The sequence below is a fragment of the Poecilia reticulata genome, chromosome 1, assembly GCF_904066995.2.
Source record: "Poecilia reticulata chromosome 1, P_reticulata-male-v2, whole genome shotgun sequence".
NCBI lineage: Eukaryota > Metazoa > Chordata > Actinopteri > Cyprinodontiformes > Poeciliidae > Poecilia > Poecilia reticulata.
Window position 1 is genome coordinate 33,369,611 of NC_088830.1, and position 27,634 is coordinate 33,397,244.

Genomic DNA, 27,634 nt, shown 5'->3' on the forward strand with positions numbered 1-27,634 from the left:
ACCCTGGAGGCGTCATTAATGCGATGGCATTTACAGATCCTGGCTCAACGACTGGATCAGAGCAGGAAGTGAGGAATCTGCTGGGGCTCGTTTCTGTCAGGCCTCAAACACAAACAGGCCTCCAGCTCCACCAAATACACATGCTGATTGGCCAGAGCATTTCTGGTCAGGTGTGAGAGACAATCGGTTCTGTTGGGATTTGAGCTGATCTGAAATCAGCAGAAAACTGATGGATTTCATGTTTCTGCTGAGGCTCCAGGTCAGCAGGAAAAGCTTCTCTTCATGTTTCTGAACATTAAACTCTGAGGCTCTGCAGTAAATATTACATATGATTCCTTCAGCCTGAAACTCACCCAGGCTTAATGATGCTCAGGTTCACTTCATAATGCATTTGTTTATTATACAGGATAAACATTAAAATGTTGAAATATGTAAAGGATTTACATTCAAAGTTTACAATAAAATGATATTGAATTATCTTGTTTCTCTCTGAGATCCACAGCAGTCGATGTTCTCCATCAGTTCATCAGAGCAGATCGGTGAACTACGTCAGTTTACAGTGTCATAACTTGATCCTTGGCAGCTTTTCAGCAGAAATTCTTCACTTCTCTGAAAAAATAAAATAATACAGCTTAGTTGAGCCAAAAATTATTAAAAAATTATTTGTTTTTTGATTTTTGGAGTTTTTTGTCGTAAAATCTCTTTTCAATTTGAAATTGATCATTTTCATAGATCTACCAGAGAGGAGCTGCAGTTCTGAGGCGATGTCTGTTGGTTTAACCGAGATCTTTGAGGATCTGTAACATGAGAACCTGTTGGTGTTATGAAATATCATCAGCAGAGGATCATATTAAAGATCAAAAATCTAAAATATTTTTCCATATATACCTCTTTTCTGTGTTCTGCGATGGATGTAAAGACATATCCCAACACCAATGATGACCAGAGGGACAACAACACTCAGCGATACGACCGAAAGATTAGCTGAGCCTGAAAACCAGCAAAAAATCAAAATATTTATCATCATAAAAACTTAAGAAAACAGAAATTAATCCAGAGAAACATGTGATCAGGTGAAGCCTCATTCTAATCCAGAGATAATCTCCTCATTTCCATCAGAATCCGCCTGCAGGAGGGAATTGATTAATACATTTGTTTCATCTGTTGATCAGAACTGAGCTGCATGTAGGCCTGTCACAATAACAAATTTTGCTGAGCAATTTTCTAAAAAATTATTGTGATTAACAATATTGTTTCAAGATTTCATTGAAATGACATAATGCATGCTATTTCCTGCCATAGATACACTTTATTTTCAAAAGAACATATAACACTGGAACTGATAAACTAAATAAACAAAAACAAAAATAAAATGGATTCTCAGACTCCATTAACAAAAAATGTACTTGAATAAAAACTAAACAACATAAAACCAAAGTGGAAATAAATACAGCATTCAACTAAAAGAGTGCAGATTATGAAGTCTGTATATTATATTCCCCTTCAGTAATCACTAGATTTAAATAGAGAAGATGGGCACATCCCACTATCTAATGCAATAATTCACACTACACGATTTTTTGCCCCCATTTTCTCCTCATGACGATCTTAGATCGTTGGTCGATCTAAGATCGTCGCTGGTGATTTCGTAACCGATCATCCTGCAGTGTGGTTTAGATCGACGTGGTCGCTCCGATCTAAATCAGGGGTTTTGCCGTTAAAGCTGAATGTGACAGGTAGCCAATCAGAAAGCGCGGATTCTCCTCCTGCTTTCTGAGGGGAAATTACGGAGGGGAATCCCAAACAGCTGAAACAGCGCAACCCGAAGTCCAGCGGACATCGGAGATGATAAGTGGAAACATCATTAATGTTTATTCAACATTTTGTGCAAAGAATATAGAAACGACCAGGAGAGAAGTTGGAGCCAAATTGGTACCTCAGTTGATGAACCCGGTAAGTTTTCAGCTGTTCATCGTTAAAGTGACATAAATAGGTTATAATGATTTTCATTCAGTCAGGACTTTACGCTGAGCCACATGCATCACAGGTAGATTCTAGTAAAGCATTGATTAATGCCTGGTTTTAAAATTAGTTAACTGGACTTGTAGTCGTTATTTTGTGCCCATGTGGCTGGACCCCACACGGCACGACGAACCCGATCGAACCTGATCGAACCTGATCGAACCGTTATACCTGGGATTTCTGTCGGCTAATGTGTCTCAGGTTGGAAAATGGGCCGATAACTCGTGTAATGTGCGCTGGACATTAGACTAAGGAAATGAAGAAGGGAGGGTCAGTGGAGAGACGGGAGCTGAGCCCTTTTTCATTCAGTGTCATCAACAGAAAGAAAAAAAGTCAGGAAGAGACGATAACGACATAATTAAAATCAGGTCGATAGGTTTAATTTATCGTTTATCGCGACAGGCCTAGGTGCATGTCGTTCAGACTTTGATAAACTTATTATTCGTCCAGCCTAGACAACCTTTTACCTGCATTATGACATGTCAGCTGCTGAGAGTTCAGAGTTTTTCTCTCCATGCTGACGGGGTTTTGTGCCTTGCATCTGTAGGTGGAGGAATCCTCCGACCCGATGTGCAGCGGCAGCCTGAGGATGGAGTCGTTCTGGTTGCTGATGTGGGTGATGCTGATGTTTCCTCTGAACCAGGTCAGGTTCACTTCAAGCCCATTCTCCACTGAACAGGTTACTCTGCAGGAGCTGTTGGTTGGTGGAACCGTCGACTTGGAGATGTTGGGAACAGAGACGTGATCTAAAGGAGAAGAGAAGATGAAGTTCACACAAAACATCCAAACGCAAAAGTAACCTGAAAAAATAACCATTAAAATCAGAGGAGCTGTCAGGGTTAAAACTTTTTTACATCTTTAATTTCTTAAGTTTTCAGCTTTTGTCCCATTTTCCAAAAAGGAAATAATGAATTTGAACTCTGAACTAGTGGAACTAATGTGTTTCTATCATTTATTGGCCGAAATAAAAAACAAAATGAAGGTGAATAACCAATCAATCTGGTATGTTAATCAGCTCTGAGTTTCCCTCACGCATGAAAACGATTCAGATTTAATCTGCAGGATGAATTCAAACACAAAGTTGAACATTTTAAACATCCAGAACTGCCCTTTAAAGTAAAGGTTGGGCTTTTTATAACATTACAGTAGAGTATTTTCCGCACTATAAGGCACACCTTCAATGAATGGCCTATTTTAAAACTTTTTTCATATATAAGGCAGACCACATTAAAAGGCGCATAGAATAGACGCTACAGTTTCGGTTGCCAATTTGTTCCTTACTTAACCAGCGTTCTGACAACTATCCCAGCATGCACCGCGCACTTCTTCTTCTACAGGTGAAAATGAAGTTGGCGGCTGCTTACCGTAGCTGCTAGACCTGTTGTGATTCAATATTGGTCCATATATAAGGAGCACCGGATTATAAGGCGCACTGTCGGCTTTTCAGGAAATTGAAGGTTTTTAGGTGCCTTATAGTGCGGAAAATACGGTAAACATTTTAAAAATCATTTTCTCAGAGGTTTTTGCTTGTCTGTTTTTTACGTTTCTTCTTTTCCAACTTGTTTCTGGTTTTCTGTTGAGTAGAAAAACTCTTTTAAACCCAAACCTGTCAGGGTGGAGAGAGTTATAGCTACAATACGTTTTGGTTTCTGATTATCTTGATTTCAAGCCTTCAAAAAGTCTACATCCTGCATAATGTTAACACTGAAGGATGCAGAGAAAAAACTTATCAGACAAACTGAGGATCAGGAATGAAGAGCATGAAGTAGAAGAAATAAAAAAAGAAGTGAAAGAAGCAAAGTTAGTGACCATCAGCTGTAAACTCAGGACTAAAGTCATTTATGTTTTCCAGTCACTGATGCAGGATTCCTCTTCTTCCGGTTGAATTTGAAAATTTATTGAAGTGGTTAAAGATATCAAAGCAACAAAATGAAGTCACCAGAACAAAACTGAAGTTCTGGAAATGAAATGGTAAAAAAAAAAAATTAAAATGATTTACCACAGAGTCAGTAGTTTTATCAGAACAAACAGTTATTTTACCAGGGGAGTGGATGCAGTTGAGATTAAATCACATTATTATTTTTAATGATTCTGTAGAAAAACTTCATGAGTTATGATAGATCCAGAGCTGTTTCTGAAATACGTACCGTACACTATGATATGATATATTCCTGAATGGTATGGATATCCATGCTTCCGTATCCTAAAATAGTATTTTCCACAAAAGCTTTTGTTATCTGAGGGATTTTCAGGTCTCCCTTAGTTAGATTAAGAAACACATTATCAAAAATATCTCCATGTTTGCTGGGGCGTTTTTTACTGTTGGCGATCTCTCTTTCAGGTAACGGTAGGCCGAACAACCAGGAGATAACATGATCCTCCTCCAGTCTTTGCAGTTTGGAGCTCAGAGTGACATTGAAGCCAACCAGAAAATTCTGTTCAATAGTATCATTACCATCTGAAAAATCAAAAACAGTGTTTTTAGTAGTTCTGTAGAAAAGCTTAATGAGTTATGATAGATCCAGAGCTGGTTCTGAAACACTTACCGTACACTGTGACATCATATTTTCCTGAACTGAATGGATATCCATGCTTCCGTATCCTAAAATAGTATTTTCCATGAAAGTTTTTTGTTATCTGAGGGATTTTCAGGTCTCCATTAGTTAGATTAAGAAACACATTATCAAAAATATCTCCATGTTTGCTGGGACATGTTTTACTGTTGGCGATCTCTCTTTCAGGAAACAGTTTGCCATAAAACCAGGAGATAACATGATGCTCCTCCAGTCTTAGCAGTTTGGAGCTCAGAGTGACATTGGAGTCAACCAGAATATCCAGTTCATCATATTTATCACTGTCTGAATAATCAGAAACACAATGTTAAATTATTTAATAGAAATGTAGTTGCATATAAGAAACATGTTAAAAGATTAGTTTTTTGTAAAGAGAGACAATTTTTGATTCAAGTCCACAAAAGAACTGAAAAAGTTGTGAAAAAAAATTAGAAATGAAGCCGAATCAGTAAAAAATGATTCCAGTTTTTCATTCCTTGCAGTGTTTTGGTCATCTGTGTCTCTCACCTTTGACCTCCAGCTCGTCGATGTGATAAGAGACATTTTCCCAGTTTGTGAAAAAAAATCCCTGAAATGTTCCTGCGTCATAAAGAGTGAGGTTTGAAATTGTGATTGATCCAGTTTTTACATCCGTAACCAGACGGCCTTTAAATCTGGTTCTCTGAATTGTCGTTGTATTTTTAGTCACATCGATAATTTTCTCAGTGATAATTTTCTCAGTTAGATTATTTTGCGTAAAGTTCCAGTAATAGGAATTAATCTGAAGTCCAGTGATGTTTGGTTGGAAGGTGACATTCTCTCCTTCAAACTTTGTAATTGCAGTTTCCAGACAAGACAGAAAACCTAAAGGGGAAAAACATATTTGGCACATTTTAAACATGCAGATTAACAGAAGGCAAGAAGTTGGTGATGAAATATTCTAATATCCTGACATTTAGTTTGAGCAGTAAGGTAACTCCATTCATGTGTCAATAATTATAAAAGGTTTTATTTACTTAGTGTCAGAATGAAATGTAGAGTCGGCCTCATTTCTCCTCCCTGTAAAACAGACACATCATTAAACATCAGGATTCACGGTGTTTGGTTCTGAGGTAGAACCCAAACACAAACCAGCTGAAGCAGCGAATCGATGATTTAATAAAACATTAATGAAACTTACATGAACCAACTGGAGCCAAGACAGAAAAAAAGCTTAAATCCAGAGAAACAACCAGCAAGGAGAACCTGGGAGAAATACGGAGAAGTGATAGGAGTAGAAGAGAGGAGCCGGCAAGGAGTGACTGAGAATGAAGGGCTTAAATACTGGGGAGGTTGAATGCAGGACAAAAGACCAGGCTGATGAGCTAAAAGGTTACAGGTTCAGGAAGAGGAAGCAGAGAGGAAGTGGCACAGGGGGCGAGGGAGGACAACAGGAAATAAATCTAACATGAAAAATAACTGGACCAAAGGGGCATGAACTATAATAACTAAGAAAGATCTGAAACAAAGAAAAGGAGAAATGAGACTGATCTAACCAAAATGAGAAACGGAATACAGAAGCTGGAATAACTAAGAAAGGCCTAGCCAAAGTAAAACAAAAGCAAAACTGATCTAAATAAAAGGGGAAACAAACAAAACCCAAATAAACAACCCAACATCATGATATCGGGAATTTAGCCCAAACAAGAAGAACTTAGTTTCATACATCATTGTTTGGTATTATAGATTATAATAAAGATGATATTTATCACATTGTCCATTTCTCTCCTTTGTTTCCTGGATTTTTGAACAGATGCAAGTTAAACTAAAAATTAGCTAAGAATATTTAGAGTTTTTACTCATTCTGTCTGTTAAAGATATAAAACACTTTAAAGTTTTTTCCTGACTAAACATTTCTAATGGAGCTTTTGACTCAAAATCAAAGCAGCTGCTGGAAACAAACCAATTTATCTGTTTCAGTGTTAAATACTGATATAATCGCCGTTATGGGGGCTCCAACATCCACTGACAGTAAATATGTAGTTTGTATCTCAAGCTCAGCAGGTTTTACTGCGTTTGGACCCACTTTGGTTTCAGACTCTGGACTCTGAACATGAACTGAGATCATGAACCCGACCAGTCGGACCGCTTTTTATTAACTTCTGAGTTTAATGTAACCAGCTGCTGCTGTTCTGTATTATAACACCGTTAATATAAAACAGAAATATGGAAACATTTCATGGACTTTATATGTAGTTTTTTCTTTTTTACATTAAAAGGAAATTCAGCAGGAATTTTTCCCTAAAAAAGGTGAATTAGAATAATTTAACATTTCCAACTGAGGCTTTCTGAAGATTTGAAACCTTCCCTGTAACCCATCACTGATATTAATATTTCATAATGAAGTAAAACCAATAATTAATGGTTGATAAATAAAATAATAAGTTACTATTGTGACCCTGGTGCAGCATTAAATTTACAGTTTATATAACAAGTATAAATACATAAAGTGGATTAATTCCCCAGTGAAATGTGCTAAAATAAAACATTAGATAAATGTGACTCTTTAATGTTTTACATTTAAAGTTTCATCAATAACAAATAAATCAGTCAAGAAAGTAGCAATTTGCATTTTTCCTCTTTTTATTGGAAATGTTCATTTCAAACCTTAATCACATTATTGATAAATTATTGTTAAAAGCAGAAGTTTCTGCTTCATTTAATATTTGCACCAAAGTGATTTTACTGATTTTATTAATTTATTTTAATTTCTTATCATTAGATCCAGAAACAATCACAGTCCGTGTAAAACCTTTATGTTACAGTTAAATGTCAATTCAAACCACAAGTAAACAAAAATCCCAGCAGCTGATCCAGTTTAATCCAGATTAGAGTCAACAAAACGTCTGAGAGGCGGTTTGGTAAAAACAAGGAGCAGATCCTCAGTTTTACTTTCATTTATGAAGTTCGTCCTGGAAAAAATGTTTTTCTGCCTGTTGGACATGAAGATGACGACCAACACGAATGTTTATCCAGAAAAAGTTTATTTGACTTCCTAACTTGTAAATGTAAGGAAAAATTATGTTTTTAAACTTTCAGAGGAGAAACTTTCATTGGTTTTACTGTAAAGATTTTTCCTGCAGTAAAATCATTATTACCAGGTATTTATGGATGGATGTGTCTGTTATCTGTTTTCTTTTGCTTTAGTTTAGATTTTCTGCCAAATTTTATTTTATATAATTAAACTTTAGTCTGATCTAAAAGGAGAAGCAGTCGAATGAAGAGGAAGCAGGAAATTCAGCAAGCAAATCAGCTGATTGACAGAAAACTGAAGTTTCATCATCTTTTTGTTTTCTCAGATTCAAACCTGGAGGAAAATACTAATAAATCCATTTTGAACATTTTCACTATTTCAAATGCAAAGTTTGAGTCTTTTTACCTCAAAGTTTATAAACATGTAAAAGCTTTAAATATAACAGAAAAACATTAAAATGAAGTTTAATTTTAATATGACAAAGTCCTGAATTCAAACTGTCAGTTTCTATAATGAATCTGTTTTACAGTGTGTAAATATTTCTAATGGTGGAAACTGTGAAAGTCTTGAATGTTTCTTTTTTATAAGAAATAATCTGAGATAAATATAGATTAATTATTTGTTTAACCAATCAGATAATGTTGTAAACATGTTTAGATTCATATTAAAATGATAAAAGGTTTAGACAAACGTACCTTTAGCTTGTTTCCTGCTGGACTTTGTTTTATTTCAGCCGCTGAGATTTGAAGCTCAGATCAGGAACAGAAGAAAATCTGTTTCTGTTTCTCTCCGTCAGTTTAACGTGTTTTAAAGCGCCGATCTCTTTTTGCTGCGTCAGTTTCATCAGCAAACCACATCCTGGTCCTATTCCTGCTTAGACGACTGAGTTTATCTGTAAATATTTAAATTAATGGGCAGCAAAGTGTGATATAAAATCTGTGGATGAAATGAATTGTAAAGAAAGATGATGTGAACTTTGTACATTAAAACTGAAAGCAAACTATAGATACCTGACAAATGAAGGTTTACAGTTATGAAATGTACAAAGTTATTTTAACTTTTTGTTACTCTTTTTAAATGCCATCAGCATAAATCTGGGCGCTGAGCCAAACCTGTGACCAGCCAGACGGCCTATTTAAAGGCCTCTGAGCTGTTTGGAGACATGATGGGGCCCAGACTGAGCCCAGCAGAGTTCAGATTATGACCAGCAGCTTCTTGAAGGTAAAGGCCGTCAGATCGTCTCCAGGCACCTGGAAGCTCCTCTGACTGCAGCTGGACGGATTATTCAGATGTTTAAGATCCGACGTCCCTGCAGGAGAAAAACTGAGGACAGACTGAAGGATAATCTGAACATAACCAGAGAATATACAACAACCTCTGAAGATGAGCTCCATCAGTGTCAGATCCCACCATCTGTCACTGTTGGAGCCGAAGGAGGGAGGCAAATTATACAAAACACTGAGTGCTGGAATTACCCACAGAGCATTTTGAGAAGACATAGATGTTTTGGAATAATGTCCTCAGATGAGACAAAACTGGAGCTTTTTGGTACATCGACTCTGTGCAGGGCCGGCCCAAGGCATAGGCAAACAAAGCAGCCGCTGAGGCCCACTAAGGGGCCCCATCAGTGGAGCTGATTTTTTTTTTGTTTAGTAATAATTTCTATGTCATAATAATAACAAAAACCACACAATTTCATTATAAAGTTGTGATTTTGTTTTTTTACAATAATATATATTTATTGTAAGTAGAAATAGAAATCATTTGTTATATGGACTAAAAGAAATAAATTGCTCTTGGGGACCCCCTGGTGGCCACATTATGTCAGCCGCTGTGCAGAGCGCATCCAAAGATCCGGTGGTCACAAAAACAGATTATCCATCAGGGAGAGAGAAAAGCAAGATGAAGATAGAAAAAGAGGTTTGTTTTAGTATGTCTTTGTAATGTAATGTTTATTAAAAAGATTTCTGGACCTGCTAATAGAAAATTAGCTTGATAGCGACTTTGAACGGTCCAGTTCAACAGCCAAACATTTATGCTACAATGTGCGAGAAACTGAGTTTTAACTTTAAATGAGCTGATTCTTGTGGTCGGCACTAAATGTTTCTGAGGGTTTTTTGATTTTGACAGACTTTGATAACAACAACTGAAACTTTTCAATGATATTTTGTATCAAAACGTTTTTACATCGGGCTACACAACTACTGCAGTAAATCAATGAGCTGCTCTAAGCTGTAGTTGGATTATAACATTATTTTTACATCAACTTTTAAGTTATGTGAAACTTCTGTTGAAATCATTTGAAGGTTTGGTACCAACCCATTCTCAGGTGAGAAAGACTTACAGAATAAATCACATTTATAGCTACTGGAGCAACGCTTACGAGAATTTAAACTAATCAAATAATGTCAGAAATATGTGTGTCTGCATTACAGCAATTCCTCATACGGAGCAACAGTGAAGCAACAGTGGAGAGGAAAAACTCCTCTTTAACGTGGAGAAACCTCCAGCAGAACCAGAACCAGAGCCTGGCTCAGAACCAGAACCAATCTGCCACGACAGACTGGAGGTTTGAGGAGACACAGAAAGGAACCGAAGAACTGATGTTTTATGATGTTCCTGAAAGTAAAAAGTTAACAGACAGAGAACGACTTGTTGATGGCAGCATCATGTCAGCTGATCCCTCCTCCAGGAAGTACCACAGCCAATCAGAGCGTTGCTTCTGGACAGAAAGCAGAGTTCTCCTCTCCACTGTCGCCACATGCATGCACAGCACAGGACCCTGAAGCAGTCAGCTGTCCACCTCGACCACATGCTCACTCTCAGTCTGTGACTCTGAGCTCAACTGATAGAAAACCTGTTGGATGCTGGACTAAACGAGACTCGTTTGCTTTCTGCCTGGACGGCGTCAGGATCCGAGTTGAACACATATTTACGGGGATGAAGTCGGGATGTCGGAAAACTCCTTCTCTTGCAATCCTTTCTGCTAAAGGTCAATATAACGGCACGCTCCTGCTACAAAGCTTTTATTTTGGCAAGCTTCACTGGTTTTCATGGGTTCTCACACACAATATGCTCGTTACATAATCTTCCATAAAACCATTCATTACTCGCTCTGTTAACATGCAACACAACAGCAGTTTATCCGACAGAACAGGGTTTATTTATCACACCAGAGACAGATAAATAGAGCTAAAGGTGATTTATACTGTAGTTGGAAAAATGATTTATAATTTATACAGAATAAACTTCCATCAAATAGCTGGTTTAATCTTAAACTATAAATATTTCCAAATAAGTTTATTGAATTCATTACAAAATGTCCACGTGCTGATAAAGATCCCACACCAGTAATAATAGACCAGTTCAGTTTAACCAGTTACCAATCCAAGAAACATCAGTCATTAGCAGGTTTAGTTCAGTGTTTCACCTGCATTACATGTTTTAAGTGTTTCCTTCCTGCCTCACCTGGATTTAATCTATGATGATTAACAACCTTCTGCACTTCTTGATGGCTGCAGATGGTCATGCAAATATATAACTCAGTTGTTCTGGAACAGAGACACATCTAAGCACGTCCCTAAGCACATATTGATAAAAAATGAAAAACAAGTGATTACTATCGCAACAATTTAAAGCCCACCTGCAGCAGCCAGCCTTACTTTTCCTTGTCCACCACATGCTCTCCCAGACCAAACAATAGGCCCCGCCCTATTTTAAAAACTCAAATCTCACAAAATCTCACAGGATTTCATACTTAGGCCTGGAGCGGTGGGCAGGATGAAAATAATACAAAATGAGACATGACCTCAATTATTAAAAATATCTGTTTTGCCCCAAAATAACCAGGATTAGTATGGGCACGAAGCAATGCCCTTATTTTTCAATAAACACATTTAAGATCAAAGTAATATTGAAAAACTTACCATAAAACTGCTCAGAGGAGAATTCAATTCAGAAGCTGGTTGCAAACAAACCAGCAGCAAAGTGGCTGTTTGGTTGGGACAAACCACTAGTGTAAAAAGGGGGAGTCGGACTGTACAACTCCTAGTAGAGACTTGTAGATGTTTTTGTGTCAACACATTATGCACAGTCAGTAATAATATTTACAGACAAGTAAGAAAATGTACATAAAGGAATCACAACCCACTGTTCTCAACATGTAGTGCGTAATTTGAAACATGATTAACCCCCACTTAGTAATAAAATGTTCTGACCCAGAGCTCAAGGATGGGGGGAGGGAAGAAGGGATGAGAGGGGAAGAGAGGGAGGAGCAGGTGGGTGGGGGGAGGCTTGGGAGGGAGTAGGGGGAGATGCGGAGGAGAGGAGGGGTGCAACAAACTGCCCAGATAGCACACAGGGAGGCCTTAGGGGTGGGCAATCCTGGTTCTCGAGGGCCGGTGTCCTGCAGCTCTTAGATGTCTCCCTGGTAGAACACACCTGGATCCAACAGCTGAATCACCTCCTCAGTGCAGGCAGGTTCTCCAGAGTCCTGCTATCGACCTTATTATTTGACTCAGGTGTGTTGAAGTAGAGACACATCTAAAAGTTGCAGGAGGCCCTCAAGGCCTGGAGTTGCCCACCCCTGGTCCAGTCCCTGACGCAGCCGTCGCAGGCTCGATTTCCGGCCTTGGCAACCTTTGCTGCGTGTCGTCCCCCTTTCTTGTCAATTAACTATCAAATAAAGGCCACTAGAGCCAAAAAAATCTAACAAAATAAAATGTGAACATTTAAAACCCTCACCTAAAATTAAAATTATTTCACCCGGAGCCCAAGGAGGAGGGAGGAGAGAGGGAAGGGGGAGGAGATTGAGGGGTAGATGGGCCCAGGTGAGGGGCTAGGGGTCGGGGGAAATGGGTGTGTGTAGAGGGGTGTGAAAAACAGCTTCCATTGATTGAACATTTAGATCATGAGTTCTTCCCCAAACCTTGTCCTCAAGGCAAACTGACCTGTGTGTTTTCATTTCAGCAAAACCCTGTTAATCAGACATCAATTAACATCATGTGTGCTGAATTAGGGAAATGCCTAAAACTTGCAGGGCTTGGAGGACCAGAGCTGAAACACACTGAATTCACTTTGACTTTACTTGAAATAACTAAGTTCGACACCATGTTTGTATCCCTCGTATGACACAATGACTCAAGCTAACCAGGGACAGATTCCTGGTTAGCTACTGTGGCTCTGAGGGTAGAGAAGTTTTCTTGTGGTCGGAAGGTTGATGGTTCAATTCCAGCTCCCTCCTGCCACATGTCAATGTGACCCCAGGGCACCTAACCCCAACTGATCTGTGCATTAAGTGAATGTGACTCTAGTGTAAAGTGCTTTCAGTGGTCAAAATGACTAGAAAATGCTATAAGTTTATTTACCATTTTTGAAGTGAACTAAATGATTTGAGTAAGACTGGCTTACATCTGTTATCTTAAACATACTTAATAAATTTGTTAAAAATAAACAAATTGAGTTGGATGATTTTAATATATTGAATTGGTTAAACTAAATACCTTAAGTTGGATAAATGTAATAAATTCAGTTGGATAAACTTAATTGAATTGCTTGTTACCTACAGAAGAAATTCAATTAAGTTGATTCAACTATTTTCTTTTCAGAGTGTTTTATAGTTGATCCACTGTCAGTTGTTGACCTCAACCATACATGCAACCTTTGTGATAATAATTCAACATTGAATTAACATCTTTTGCCAACAAGCCAACAGCAAAACAGCTGTGTGGTTGGTCCATCCCACTCATGTAAATGGTGGGGGTGGACCGCTCCACTCCTTGTAGTAAGTTGTAGATGTTTTTGTGTCAATATATCCCATGAAAACAGTCAGTGAGAATTGTTATGAACAAGTAAGAAAATGTACAGAAAGGAATCAGCACCTGTATCCTCTACAGTGGTTAATTTAAAACGTGATAACCCCCTCAGTAATAAAATGCTCTGACCCAGAGCTGGGATGATGAGGAGGGGAGGGGAAGGGGTGCAGCAAAACAGCTGACATTGATTCAACATTGATCAGATGTTGATCAGACATCGGCATTTTAGTCTTTAGATTTCAATGACAAAGCAACATTGATTCAATGAAACAGTTTCAACATTTTTTACTTGGCTAGAATTGGATGGTTGTTTGATGGTTGATCCACCATCATTTGTCAACCTCAACCAAAAATCAACAATTCTAACTATTTTTCAATGTTGATTTAACATCATGTGCTATCTGGGTATTAAATATGATTCCTTCAGCCTGAAACTCACCCAGGCTTAATGACGCTCAGGTTCACTTCATAATGCATTTGTTTATTATACAGGATAAACATTAAAATGTTGAAATATGTAAGGGATTTACATTCAAAGTTTACAATAAAATGATATTGAATTATCTTGTTTCTCTCTGAGATCCACAGCAGTCGATGTTCTCCATCAGTTCATCAGAGCAGATCGGTGAACTACGTCAGTTTACAGTGTCATAACTTGATCCTTGGCAGCTTTTCAGCAGAAAGTCTTCACTCGTCTGAAAAAATTAAGTAATACAGCTTAGTTATTGAGCCAAAAATTATTTTAAAAAATGATTTGTTTTTTTATTTTTGGGGGTTTTATGTCGTAAAATCTCTTTTCAATTTGAAATTGATCATTTTCATAGATCTACCAGAGAGGAGCCGTCTGCTGTCTGAGGCGATGTCTGTTGGTTTAACCGAGATCTTTGAGGATCTCCAACATGAGAACCTGTTGGTGTTATGAAATATCATCAGCAGAGGATCATATTAAAGATCAAAAATCTAAAATATGTTTCCACATATACCTCTTTTCCGTGTTCTGCGATAGATGTAAAGACATATCCCAACACCAATGATGATCAGAGTGACAACAACACTCAGCGATACGACCGAAAGCTTAGCTGAGCCTGAAAACCAGCAAAAAATCAAAATATTTATCATCATAAAAACTTAAGAAAACAGAAATTAATCCAGAGAAACATGTGATCAGGTGAAGCCTCATTCTAATCCAGAGATAATCTCATAATTTCCAAGGGGAAATTACGGAGGGGAATCCCAAACAGCTGACATGCCGCAACACGAAGTTCAGCAGACATCGGAGATGATTTGTGAAAACAAAATTAATATTTATTCAACATTTTGTGCAAAGAATATAGAAACGACAAGGAGAGTTGGAGCCAAATTGGTACCGCAGTTGATAAACCTGGTAAGTTTTCAGCTGTTCTTCGTTAAAGTGACATAAATAGATTATAATGATTTTATTCAGTCAGGACTTTACGCTGAGCCACCTGCATCACAGGTAGATTCTAGTAAAGCATCAATTAATGGCTGGTTTAAATTAGTTAACTGGACTTGTAGCCGTTATTTTGTGTCCATGTGGCTGGACACCACACGACACGACGAACCCGATCGAACCGTTATACCTGGGATTTCTGTCGGCTAATGTGTCTCTCAGGGTTTGAAAATGGGCCGATAACTCGTGTAATGTGCGCTGGACATTACACTGAGGGAGGGTCAGTGGAGAGACGGGAGCTGAGCCTTTTTACATTCAGTGTCATCAACAGAAAGAAAAAAGACCGGAAGAGACGATAAAGACAATAATTAAAATGAGGTCGATAGGTTTAATTTATCATTTATCGCGACAGGCCTAGGTGCATGTCGTTCAGACTTTGATAAACTTATTATTCGTCCAGCCTAGACAACCTTTTACCTGCATTATGACATGTCAGCTGCTGAGAGTTCAGAGTTTTTCTCTCCATGCTGACGGGGTTTTGTGCCTGGCATCTGTAGGTGGAGGAATCCTCCGACCCGATGTGCAGCGGCAGCCTGAGGATGGAGTCGTTCTGGTTGCTGATGTTGATGTGGCTGATGCTGATGTTTCCTCTGAACCAGGTCAGGTTCACTTCAAGCCCGTTCTCCACTGAACAGGTTACTTTGCAGGAGCTGTTGGTTGGTGGATCCGTCGACTTGGAGATGTTGGGAACAGAGACGTGATCTAAAGGAGAAGAGAAGATGAAGTTCACACAAAACATCCAAACGCAAAAGTAACCTGAAAAAATAACCATTAAAATCAGAGGAGCTGTCAGGGTTAAAACTTTTTTACACCTTTAATTTCTTAAGTTTTCAGCTTTTGTCCCATTTTCCAAAAAGAAAATCATGAATTTGAACTCTGAACTAGTGGAACTAATGTGTTTCTATCATTTATTGGCCGAAATAAAAACAAAATGAAGGTAAATAACCAATCAATCTGGTATGTTAATCAGCTCTGAGTTTCCCTCACGCATGAAAACGATTCAGATTTAATCTGCAGGATGAATTCAAACACAAAGTTGAACATTTTAAACATCCAGAACTGCCCTTTAAAGTACAGGCTGGGCTTTTCATAACATTACAGTAGAGTATTTTCCGCACTATAAGGCGCACCTTCAATGAATGGCCTATTTTAAAACTTTTTTCATATATAAGGCAGACCGCATTATAAGGCGCATAGAATAGACGCTACAGTTTCGGTTGCCAATTTGTTCCTTACACACACATCCACAATAATAACGAAGTGGTCCCAGTACTTTATATAGTAGTCTGTCCCAGTCGTTGCTTCACTCACGGTGTTGGTGTTGCGATATTGTGCCGCAGTCTCTGTCTCCCCCCACCCCGTTTTTTACGTTTCTGCTTTTCTGACTTGTTTCTGGTTTTCTGTTTAGTAGAAAAACTCTTTTAAACCCGAACCTGTCAGGGTGGAGAGAGTTATAGCTACAATACGTTTTGGTTTCTGATTATCTTGATTTCAAGCCTTCAAAAAGTCTACATCCTGCATAATGTTAACACTGAAGGATGCAGAGAAAAAACTTATCAGACAAACTGAGGATCAGGAATGAAGAGCATGAAGTAGAAGAAATAAAAAAAGAAGTGAAAGAAGCAAAGTTAGTGACCATCAGCTGTAAACTCAGGACTAAAGTCATTTATGTTTTCCAGTCACTGATGCAGGATTCCTCTTCTTCCGGTTGAATTTGAAAATTTATTGAAGTGGTTAAAGATATCAAAGCAACAAAATGAAGTCACCAGAACAAAACTGAAGTTCTGGAAATGAAATGGTAAAAAAAAAAAATTAAAATGATTTACCACAGAGTCAGTAGTTTTATCAGAACAAACAGTTATTTTACCAGGGGAGTGGATGCAGTTGAGATTAAATCACATTATTATTTTTAATGATTCTGTAGAAAAACTTCATGAGTTATGATAGATCCAGAGCTGTTTCTGAAATACGTACCGTACACTATGATATGATATATTCCTGAATGGTATGGATATCCACCCTTCAATGTGCTAAAATGGTAATTTCCACTAAAGCTTTTTGTTATCTGAGGGATTTTCAGGTCTCCGTTAGTTAGATTAAGAAACACATTATCGAAAGGATCTCCATGTTTGCTGGGGCGTTTTTTACTGTTGGCGATCTCTCTTTCAGGTAACGGTAGGCCGAACAACCAGGAGATAACATGATCCTCCTCCAGTCTTTGCAGTTTGGAGCTCAGAGTGACATTGAAGCCAACCAGAAAATTCTGTTCAATAGTATCATTACCATCTGAAAAATCAAAAACAGTGTTTTTAGTAGTTCTGTAGAAAAGCTTAATGAGTTATGATAGATCCAGAGCTGGTTCTGAAACACTTACCGTACACTGTGACATCATATTTTCCTGAACTGAATGAATATCCATCCTTCCATATCCTAAAATAGTACATTCCACTAACGCTTTTTGTTATCTGAGGGATTGTCAGGTCTCCATTAGTTAGATTAAGAAACAGATTATTGAAAATATCTCCATGATGATTGTGGTGTTTTTTACTGTTGGCGATCTCTATTGGAAGAAACAGTTTGCTGAATGACCAGGAGATAACTTGATCCTCCTCCAGTCGTTGCAGTGTGGAGCTCAGAGTGACATTGAAGCCAACCATAATATCCAGTTCATCATATTTATCACTGCCTGAATAATCAGAAACACAATTTACGTTATAGGTTAAATAAAATTACAAATGAAGCCGAAACAGTAAAAAATGATTCCAGTCTTTCATTCCTTGCAGTGTTTTGGTCATCTCTGTCTCTCACCTTTGACCTCCAGCTCGTCGATGTGATAAGAGACATTTTCCAAGTTTCTGAGAAAAAATCCCTGAAATGTTCCTGCGTCACAAACCGTGAGGTTTGAAATTGTGATTGATCCAGTTTTTACATCCGTAACCAGACGGCCTTTAAATCTGGTTCTCTGAATTGTCGTTGTATTTTTAGTCACATCGATAATTTTCTCAGTGATAATTTTCTCAGTTAGATTATTTTGCGTAAAGTTCCAGTAATAGGAATTAATCTGAAGTCCAGTGATGTTTGGTTGGAAGGTGACATTCTCTCCTTCAAACTTTGTAATTGCAGTTTCCAGACAAGACAGAAAACCTAAAGGGGAAAAACATATTTGGCACATTTGAAAGAAAATTGTTATAATTTGTGTCTGAAAAAGAAATTCCCCCTTTGGCCTCTTACTGCCACAAATAACAGGAACTAAATATAAGATATAAAGTTACAGTTTGCTGATTTAATCACCAAAAGTTGCTTTTAGTTTTTATTTAACATTTTATCTTTCAAATATTAGATTAGAATTTCCATTTAGAATAAGTAGATTCAGGATTTAACGTAGTGAATTTAGGAGATTGGATCCAACATGCAGATTAACAGAAGGCAAGAAGTTGGTGATGAAATATTCTAATATCCTGACATTTAGTTTGAGCAGTAAGGTAACTCCATTCATGTGTCAATAATTATAAAAGGTTTTATTTACTTAGTGTCAGAATGAAATGTAGAGTCGGCCTCATTTCTCCTCCCTGTAAAACAGACACATCATTAAACATCAGGATTCACGGTGTTTGGTTCTGAGGTAGAACCCAAACACAAACCAGCTGAAGCAGCGAATCGATGATTTAATAAAACATTAATGAAACTTACATGAACCAACTGGAGCCAAGACAGAAAAAAAGCTTAAATCCAGAGAAACAACCAGCAAGGAGAACCTGGGAGAAATACGGAGAAGTGATAGGAGTAGAAGAGAGGAGCCGGCAAGGAGTGACTGAGAATGAAGGGCTTAAATACTGGGGAGGTTGAATGCAGGACAAAAGACCAGGCTGATGAGCTAAAAGGTTACAGGTTCAGGAAGAGGAAGCAGAGAGGAAGTGGCACAGGGGGCGAGGGAGGACAACAGGAAATAAATCTAACATGAAAAATAACTGGACCAAAGGGGCATGAACTATAATAACTAAGAAAGATCTGAAACAAAGAAAAGGAGAAATGAGACTGATAACCAAAATAAGAAATGGAATACAGAAGCTGGAGTAACTAAGAAAGGCCTAGCCAAAGTAAAACAAAAGCAAAACTGATCTAAATAAAAGGGGAAACAAACAAAACCCAAATAAACAACCCAACATCATGATATCGGGAATTTAGCCCAAACAAGAAGAACTTAGTTTCATACATCATTGTTTGGTATTATAGATTATAATAAAGATGATATTTATCACATTGTCCATTTCTCTCCTTTGTTTCCTGGATTTTTGAACAGATGCAAGTTAAACTAAAAATTAGCTAAGAATATTTAGAGTTTTTACTCATTCTGTCTGTTAAAGATATAAAACACTTTAAAGTTTTTTCCTGACTAAACATTTCTAATGGAGCTTTTGACTCAAAATCAAAGCAGCTGCTGGAAACAAACCAATTTATCTGTTTCAGTGTTAAATACTGATATAATCGCCGTTATGGGGGCTCCAACATCCACTGACAGTAAATATGTAGTTTGTATCTCAAGCTCAGCAGGTTTTACTGCGTTTGGACCCACTTTGGTTTCAGACTCTGGACTCTGAACATGAACTGAGATCATGAACCCGACCAGTCGGACCGCTTTTTATTAACCTGAGTTTAATGTAACCAGCTGCTGCTGTTCTGTATTATAACACCGTTAATATAAAACAGAAATATGGAAACATTTCATGGACTTTATATGTAGTTTTTTCTTTTTTACATTAAAAGGAAATTCAGCAGGAATTTTTCCCTAAAAAAGGTGAATTAGAATAATTTAACATTTCCAACTGAGGCTTTCTGAAGATTTGAAACCTTCCCTGTAACCCATCACTGATATTAATATTTCATAATGAAGTAAAACCAATAATTAATGGTTGATAAATAAAATAATAAGTTACTATTGTGACCCTGGTGCAGCATTAAATTTACAGTTTATATAACAAGTATAAATAACTATATTTAACTCGTCAGTGAAATGTGCTAAAATAAAACAGATAAATGTGACTCTTTATATTCATTTCAAACTTAATCACATTATTGATAAGTTATTGTTAAAAGCTACTAAGAGAAGTTTCTGCTTCATTTAATATTTGCACCAAAGTGATTTTACTGATTTATTATTTTAATTTCTTATCATTAGATCCAGAAACAATCACAGTCCGTGTAAAACCTTTATGTTACAGTTAAATGTTAATTCAAACCACAAGTAAACAAAATCCCAGCAGCTGATCCAATTTAATCCAGATTAGAGTCAACAAAACGTCTGAGAGGCGGTTTGGTAAAAACAAGGAGCAGATCCTCAGTTTTACTTTCATTTATGAAGTTCGTCCTGGAAAAAATGTTTTTCTGCCTGTTGGACATGAAGATGACGACCAACACGAATGTTTATCCAGAAAAAGTTTATTTGACTTCCTAACTTGTAAATGTAAGGAAAAATTATGTTTTTAAACTTTCAGAGGAGAAACTTTCATTGGTTTTACTGTAAAGATTTTTCCTGCAGTAAAATCATTATTACCAGGTATTTATGGATGGATGTGTCTGTTATCTGTTTTCTTTTGCTTTAGTTTAGATTTTCTGCCAAATTTTATTTTATATAATTAAACTTTAGTCTGATCTAAAAGGAGAAGCAGTCGAATGAAGAGGAAGCAGGAAATTCAGCAAGCAAATCAGCTGATTGACAGAAAACTGAAGTTTCATCATCTTTTTGTTTTCTCAGATTCAAACCTGGAGGAAAATACTAATAAATCCATTTTGAACATTTTCACTATTTCAAATGCAAAGTTTGAGTCTTTTTACCTCAAAGTTTATAAACATGTAAAAGCTTTAAATATAACAGAAAAACATTAAAATGAAGTTTAATTTTAATATGACAAAGTCCTGAATTCAAACTGTCAGTTTCTATAATGAATCTGTTTTACAGTGTGTAAATATTTCTAATGGTGGAAACTGTGAAAGTCTTGAATGTTTCTTTTTTATAAGAAATAATCTGAGATAAATATAGATTAATTATTTGTTTAACCAATCAGATAATGTTGTAAACATGTTTAGATTCATATTAAAATGATAAAAGGTTTAGACAAACGTACCTTTAGCTTGTTTCCTGCTGGACTTTGTTTTATTTCAGCCGCTGAGATTTGAAGCTCAGATCAGGAACAGAAAGAAGAAAATCTGTTTCTGTTTTCTCTCCGTCAGTTTAACGTGTTTTAAAGCGCCGATCTCTTTTTGCTGCGTCACAGTTTCATCAGCAAACCACATCCTGGTCCTATTTCTGCTTAGACGACTGAGTTTATCTGTAAATATTTAAATAAATGGGCAGCAAAGTGTGATATAAAATCTGTGGATTAAATGAATTGTAAAGAAAGATGATGTGAACTTTGTACATTAAAAATGAAAGCAAACTATAGATACCTGACAAATGAAGGCTTACAGTTATGAAATGTACAAAGTTATTTTAACTTTTTGTTACTCTTTTTAAATCCCGTCAGCATAAATCTGGGCGCTGAGCCAAACCTGTGACCAGCCAGACGGCCTATTTAAAGGCCTCTGAGCTGTTTGGAGACATGATGGGGCCCAGACTGAGCCCAGCAGAGTTCAGATTATGATCCAGCAGCTTGTTGAAGGTAAAGGCCGTCAGATCGTCTCCAGGCACCTGGAAGCTCCTCTGACTGCAGCTGGACGGATTATTCAGATGTTTAAGATCCGACGTCCCTGCAGGAGAAAAACTGAGGACAGACTGAAGGATAATCTGAACATAACCAGAGAATATACAACAACCTCTGAAGATGAGCTCCATCAGTGTCAGATCCCACCATCTGTCACTGTTGGAGCCGAAGGAGGGAGGCAAATTATACAAAACACTGAGTGCTGGAATTACCCACAGAGCATTTTGAGAAGACATAGATGTTTTGGAATAATGTCCTCAGATGAGACAAAACTGGAGCTTTTTGGTACATCGACTCTGTGCAGGGCCGGCCCAAGGCATAGGCAAACAAAGCAGCTGCTGAGGCCCACTAAGGGGCCCCATCAGTGGAGCTGATTTTTTTTTTTAGTAATGATTTCTATGTCATTATAATAACAAAAACACACAATTTTGTTATAAAGATGTGATTTTGTTTTTTTACAATAATATATATTTATTGTAAGTAGAAATAGAAATCATTTGTTATATGGACTAAAAGAAATAAATTGCTCTTGGGGACCCCCTGGTGGCCACATTATGTCAGCCGCTGTGCAGAGCGCATCCAAAGATCCGGTGGTCACAAAAACAGATTATCCATCAGGGAGAGAGAAAAGCAAGATGAAGATAGAAAAAGAGGTTTGTTTTAGTATGTCTTTGTAATGTAATGTTTATTAAAAAGATTTCTGGACCTGCTAATAGAAAATTAGCTTGATAGCGACTTTGAACGGTCCAGTTCAACAGCCAAACATTTATGCTACAATGTGCGAGAAACTGAGTTTTAACTTTAAATGAGCTGATTCTTGTGGTCGGCACTAAATGTTTCTGAGGGTTTTTTGATTTTGACAGACTTTGATAACAACAACTGAAACTTTTCAATGATATTTTGTATCAAAACGTTTTTACATCGGGCTACACAACTACTGCAGTAAATCAATGAGCTGCTCTAAGCTGTAGTTGGATTATAACATTATTTTTACATCAACTTTTAAGTTATGTGAAACTTCTGTTGAAATCATTTGAAGGTTTGGTACCAACCCATTCTCAGGTGAGAAAGACTTACAGAATAAATCACATTTATAGCTACTGGAGCAACGCTTACGAGAATTTAAACTAATCAAATAATGTCAGAAATATGTGTGTCTGCATTACAGCAATTCCTCATACGGAGCAACAGTGAAGCAACAGTGGAGAGGAAAAACTCCTCTTTAACGTGGAGAAACCTCCAGCAGAACCAGAACCAGAGCCTGGCTCAGAACCAGAACCTGTCTCAGAACCAGGCTCAGAACCAGGTTCAGAACCAGGTTCAGAACCAGAACCAGAACCTGGCTCAGAACCAGAACCAGAACCTGGCTCAGAACAAGAACCTGGCTCAGAACCAGAACCAGAACCTGGCTCAGAACCAGAACCAGAACCTGTCTCAGAACCAGGCTCAGAACCAGGATCAGAACCAGGTTCAGAACCAGAACCAGAGCCTGGCTCAGAACCAGAACCTGTCTCAGAACCAGGCTCAGAACCAGGTTCAGAACCAGGTTCAGAACCAGAACCAGAACCTGGCTCAGAACCAGAACCTGGCTCAGAACCAGAACCTGGCTCAGAACCAGAACCAGAACCTGGCTCAGAACCAGGTTCAGAACCAGAACAAGAACCTGGCTCAGAACCAGAACCTGGCTCAGAACCAGAGCCTGGCTCAGAACCAGAGCCTGGCTCAGAACCAGAACCTGTCTCAGAACCAGGCTCAGAACCAGGTTCAGAACCAGGTTCAGAACCAGAACCAGAACCTGGCTCAGAACCAGAACCTGGCTCAGAACCAGAACCAGAACCAGGCTCAGAACCAGAACCAGAACCTGGCTCAGAACCAGAACCTGGCTCAGAACCAGAACCTGGCTCAGAACCAGAACCAGAACCTGGCTCAGAACCAGAACCAATCTGCCACGACAGACTGGAGGTTTGAGGAGACACAGAAAGGAACCGAAGAACTGATGTTTTATGATGTTCCTGAAAGTAAAAAGTTAACAGACAGAGAACGACTTGTTGATGGCAGCATCATGTCAGCTGATCCCTCCTCCAGGAAGTACCACAGCCAATCAGAGCGTTGCTTCTGGACAGAAAGCAGAGTTCTCCTCTCCACTGTCGCCACATGCATGCACAGCACAGGACCCTGAAGCAGTCAGCTGTCCACCTCGACCACATGCTCACTCTCAGTCTGTGACTCTGAGCTCAACTGATAGAAAACCTGTTGGATGCTGGACTAAACGAGACTCGTTTGCTTTCTGCCTGGACGGCGTCAGGATCCGAGTTGAACACATATTTACGGGGATGAAGTCGGGATGTCGGAAAACTCCTTCTCTTGCAATCCTTTCTGCTAAAGGTCAATATAACGGCACGCTCCTGCTACGAAGCTTTTATTTTGGCAAGCTTCACTGGTTTTCATGTGTTCTCACACACAATATGCTCGTTACATAATCTTCCATAAAACCATTCATTACTCGCTCTGTTAACATGCAACACAACAGCAGTTCATCCGACAGAGCAGGGTTTATTTATCACATGGTGTTTTTATGAAGGGCCTGACTGCAGCAGACCTCGGCGAGTTGGGATTTCATGATTGCTCTTAATCAAATAAAATCAGTGCAGGTCTCCTGGGTGGCTGAGCAGCTTAGTGCAATATTCTGTCCTTCACTGCTTTCAGCCGCTCACAAGGGCAAACAGTCCAAGTTAAACCCAGGATGTCAACAATTTACATTTAATTCCTGGTGAACAGCATGAACTCCTGCACATGGTGATTAAAATGAATTAGGCTGTAGGTGGAGCGCAGTCAGCCACCGTCCTGCAGCCAAACGGCCGCTGCTCATCGCAGTCTGAGCTCCACTGGAGCCACAACAAAGAAACACAGGAAGTAAAGGATCCATGATGTGACCAGCAGAAGCGATAAGTGATTTTTTTCCTCTCCGCTGTCTGATTCCCTGAGCTGGACCTCCATCGTCATGACACCGTACAAGACATCATTTTTAACGCAGCCTCTTTAAATTATTCACCACTGCTGCAGTTTTCATGAGTTTGGTGATTACGTAGTGAAATGGTGCTGCGGGCCACACAGGAAAGTGTTTCTCCTCAGCATTAGCAGCAGCAGAGGAGAACTTCCCACCACGGACAGAACGAGATTCTAATTCTGCTACAGGCGACTGGAAAAGTCGTCTTCTGCATCTTCTAATGGGGGTGCTGACCCCTGGCTGGGCGGTGGAGGAGAAAAAGATTTCTGTGTACGGGGAGTGTGGGAGAGATGCATGAATAATGGAGCGTAGCAGTTGAAGCCATTTCAAACAAGCCCACAAAGGCTCTTCAGTCTGAAGGTTTTGGCAACGACTTCCACTGAGCCTCTGAAGCTTCGTGATAATCTGAAGAGCAACACTCGGATTCTACAGGACCAGGAGCTAAAAACCACAAACTCTAGGAAGAATTTCACAGTTTTAATTAAATCTGACGAGGAGGGAAACATTCACTCCCGTCTGAAGACGTGATATAATCTAGGATTTTGGTATAATTGTATATATTAATACATTTAATCCAGGCTTATGTGCAATAGAAACAGTGCATGCATACTGAGGGTCGTGGAGTCTTTGGTACTTTTGGACCTCTGTGTGTTTCAAAATTAGAAACACTGAAGCTGCAGAGTTCTTATCAGAAAGCTCTGTTGGAGTTTCGTAGTCAGTATCTTACCAGCTTTAGCTGAGCATGCTTACTGGACCTCAGAACTGAATTAGATGCAGTTGATCACAACATGCTGGTTAAAAACAGACCAATAAAGATATTGGTTTAACCCTCCTGTACTTCACTGGGTTCAGGTTATTGCTGGGACTTTGAAGCGTTTGTTTTGATTAATTAATTACATAGATTGTAACAAGGTTCAAATTTTAACACAATTATTCACCTAATTTATCATAAAAAGTTTCTGCCGGAACCTTTGTATTTTGTTTCTGGTACGGCCGTAAATCTGACGCACCGTGTGCAAACTGCAGCCATGTTGTCTGCAGTTCCATGAATCACCAGAAGTTTCTGAAACGCCTGAAAACTGAATGCGTGCAATTATACTTTTCACAAATCTGATTACTGAAGAATCTGAACAAAAGATTAAAAACTAAATATATGTTGAACTGATATTAAGCTATTTATGCAATAGTTTTGCAGGTCATGTGTTTCACTTCAAGGGTTTTTGATTTGAAGATGGCTTATGCTGTCGATGTAAAGTTTTCAATTCCAATGTGATTTATTACAATTAATTAATTAATTACACATCCTGTAATTAACTGGATTATTTTTAATCAAGTCTAGTTTATATTTTACTTGTCAGACTTGTACTGTGTTTTTCATTTGGCCATTTTACATCAGAGAAAAAAACCATCATTCCTCCAGGCTTTGCTGTTGGGCCAATATAATTCCAATAACTCACACAGTGAAGTACATTCCTGACCAGATCTGGTCTAAGAATCGTTCTTTTTTTCCTAAAAAATAAATTTATCAAAAGGCACAGCTGAATTCAGATCTATTTTATGTGAACTTAGTTCACTACATTTCAAAATGACCAGAAATATGACAGCATAAAAAGCATCTTGAAGGAAAGAAGTAAAAAACAGATTTGATGTTAAAATAAATCACTTGTCTGATGAAGCTCTGCGCTACACCACCAATAAAACTGATAGGGATTTTTTGGTATTATCATTTTGTTGTTACTTTAGTTCATATTCAGTCTAATGTTAGTCAGTTTAAAGTGTTCTCTTCTTTAGTGTAACTGACCTGGGGGTCACAGCTGCCTGTTCATCTTCAGGTGAAACAGTTTGACCGAGATTTGAACCGGGCTCAGATCGTAGATCAGATATCGCATCTGGAACTGGGTTGCTAGTTGTTTAGGTAAATTGTTTTACGACCTTTGCTGTTTTTCCTCTGCTGTCTATCTTGCCTATCCTCCCTCTTTGAAGTTTGAAAATAAAAGACAAGCTGTACCCAAAGATCTTCAGAACGCTCTGTGAACGGCTCGGAGGAGCAGTTGACAGAGTTTTCTCCTTTTGCAAAAGTTTAGTCATAAAATTCATATACGTTGTCTGTGGTTCTTTTATGTAGGCTCTAGGAAAATACCTATCAAAAACTCTGAAGATTCCTCTGGACGTCCAGGTCAGTCAAACTGATGGTGTTTTTATCCTCCACAGAAAAAGAATTTAACATTTCAGCAGCACAGAAAACATCCAGCCGATATCAGTTCACCTGAACATGACAAAGAAATAACGTTAAAAACATTAAAACGCGGCACAGCAGGCGGTTTGTTCACACATGTGCTGCAACTCTCAGGTCTGACTCAGCAAAATCATTTAACCATCCGCGAAATTTTATATAAAAACTGAAACGAACGTCTTACAAACACACCAGCTAAAGGAGAGTAAAACTTTTAAATAGCACAGTAACAGAAACTCCGTCTGAAACTCCATAACAGCCAGGAACGGGCTGGTGAAAGAGGAAGTGATGTCACGGGTCACAACCCCAAAAATAAAACTACACTTTCCCAAAATTATTACAGAAATTTAGTTTAAACCATAACTTCAATTTAAAAATAAAGACAACAAAATTACAAAAATAAAAAATAAAATAAAAACATGTGAGGGTTTTTGATGGAGGGCTTCAGGTTGGTGGTTCACTCTGAGGCTGCGGGTTTTTTCCTCCATGCTACAGTGACAGTAGAAATATGATGACTAATTATGAATTATCTGCTTCATCCAGGATTAAAAACGTATTTTATGTTTTTAGCACAAAACAAGGAGGACTTTCTAAATGAAAACTTCATGTTTGGTTTGGAAGACAAAAATGGAACATTTGGGGGAAGCAGAACATTATAAAAATAGATTTTATCAAGTTTAAGAATCTGGAAAGTGTCCTGTGGGATTCCTGTTAGGTTCTGAGCAGTAAGTTCACAAACTAACTGGGATGTTCGTTCTGCTACTGACTATTTAGGACCAAAATATGACCAAGAAAGCTTCAGCTGCTCCAGCTAATCTCTCCTCA

At 38.2% G+C, this 27,634-nt stretch overlaps 2 protein-coding genes, 1 long non-coding RNA gene and 1 other non-coding gene across 4 annotated transcripts; all 4 read right to left on the bottom strand.

Annotated features, from left to right (window-relative positions):
- Positions 1-379: 379 nt before the first annotated feature.
- LOC103472460 (uncharacterized) lies at positions 380-3,122 on the bottom strand. Its single transcript, XR_014089326.1, has 4 exons — positions 2,490-3,122; positions 889-990; positions 739-812; positions 380-609 (listed from the first exon to the last, which is right to left on the bottom strand). It is a non-coding gene; the product is annotated as an uncharacterized LOC103472460 (transcript).
- Positions 3,123-3,796: 674 nt separating this feature from the next.
- Positions 3,797-8,358, bottom strand: LOC145549356 (uncharacterized). Its single transcript, XM_081601679.1, has 5 exons — positions 8,283-8,358; positions 5,591-5,633; positions 5,103-5,438; positions 4,569-4,880; positions 3,797-4,480 (listed from the first exon to the last, which is right to left on the bottom strand). Exons 2-5 carry the CDS (start codon positions 5,622-5,624, stop codon positions 4,176-4,178), a joined length of 987 nt encoding a protein of 328 aa, XP_081457805.1. The 5' UTR covers positions 5,625-5,633; positions 8,283-8,358; the 3' UTR covers positions 3,797-4,175.
- Positions 8,359-14,360: 6,002 nt separating this feature from the next.
- On the bottom strand, positions 14,361-17,528 carry LOC145550902 (uncharacterized). The gene is made up of 4 exons (XM_081604944.1): positions 17,420-17,528; positions 16,846-17,157; positions 15,289-15,573; positions 14,361-14,485 (listed from the first exon to the last, which is right to left on the bottom strand). Exons 1-4 carry the CDS (start codon positions 17,526-17,528, stop codon positions 14,361-14,363), a joined length of 831 nt encoding a protein of 276 aa, XP_081461070.1.
- A 256-nt stretch (positions 17,529-17,784) lies between these two features.
- On the bottom strand, positions 17,785-27,010 carry LOC145553112 (uncharacterized). The gene is made up of 5 exons (XR_014089327.1): positions 26,717-27,010; positions 21,418-21,578; positions 20,994-21,197; positions 18,398-18,440; positions 17,785-18,015 (listed from the first exon to the last, which is right to left on the bottom strand). It is a non-coding gene; the product is annotated as an uncharacterized LOC145553112 (long non-coding RNA).
- Between the last annotated feature and the right edge of the window lie 624 nt (positions 27,011-27,634).

What these genes read in the sequence shown, in the direction of transcription:
- LOC145549356 (XM_081601679.1), bottom strand. Translation starts at nt 5,624, where the DNA reads ATGAGGCCGACTCTACATTTCATTCTGACACTAA. An exon ending in CGACGAGCTGGAGGTCAAAG is followed by an intron (nt 4,881 to 5,102) that starts GTGAGAGACACA and finishes CTGATTATTCAG; the next exon opens with ACAGTGATAAATATGATGAA. An exon ending in ATATGATGTCACAGTGTACG is followed by an intron (nt 4,481 to 4,568) that starts GTAAGTGTTTCA and finishes TTGATTTTTCAG; the next exon opens with ATGGTAATGATACTATTGAA.
- LOC145550902 (XM_081604944.1), bottom strand. Translation starts at nt 17,528, where the DNA reads ATGGTTGGCTTCAATGTCACTCTGAGCTCCACACTGCAACGACTGGAG. An exon ending in TCCAATAGAGATCGCCAACA is followed by an intron (nt 17,158 to 17,419) that starts GTAAAAAACACC and finishes TTGATTTTTCAG; the next exon opens with ATGGTAATGATACTATTGAA. An exon ending in ATATCATATCATAGTGTACG is followed by an intron (nt 15,574 to 16,845) that starts GTACGTATTTCA and finishes CTTCTCCTTTAG; the next exon opens with ATCACGTCTCTGTTCCCAAC.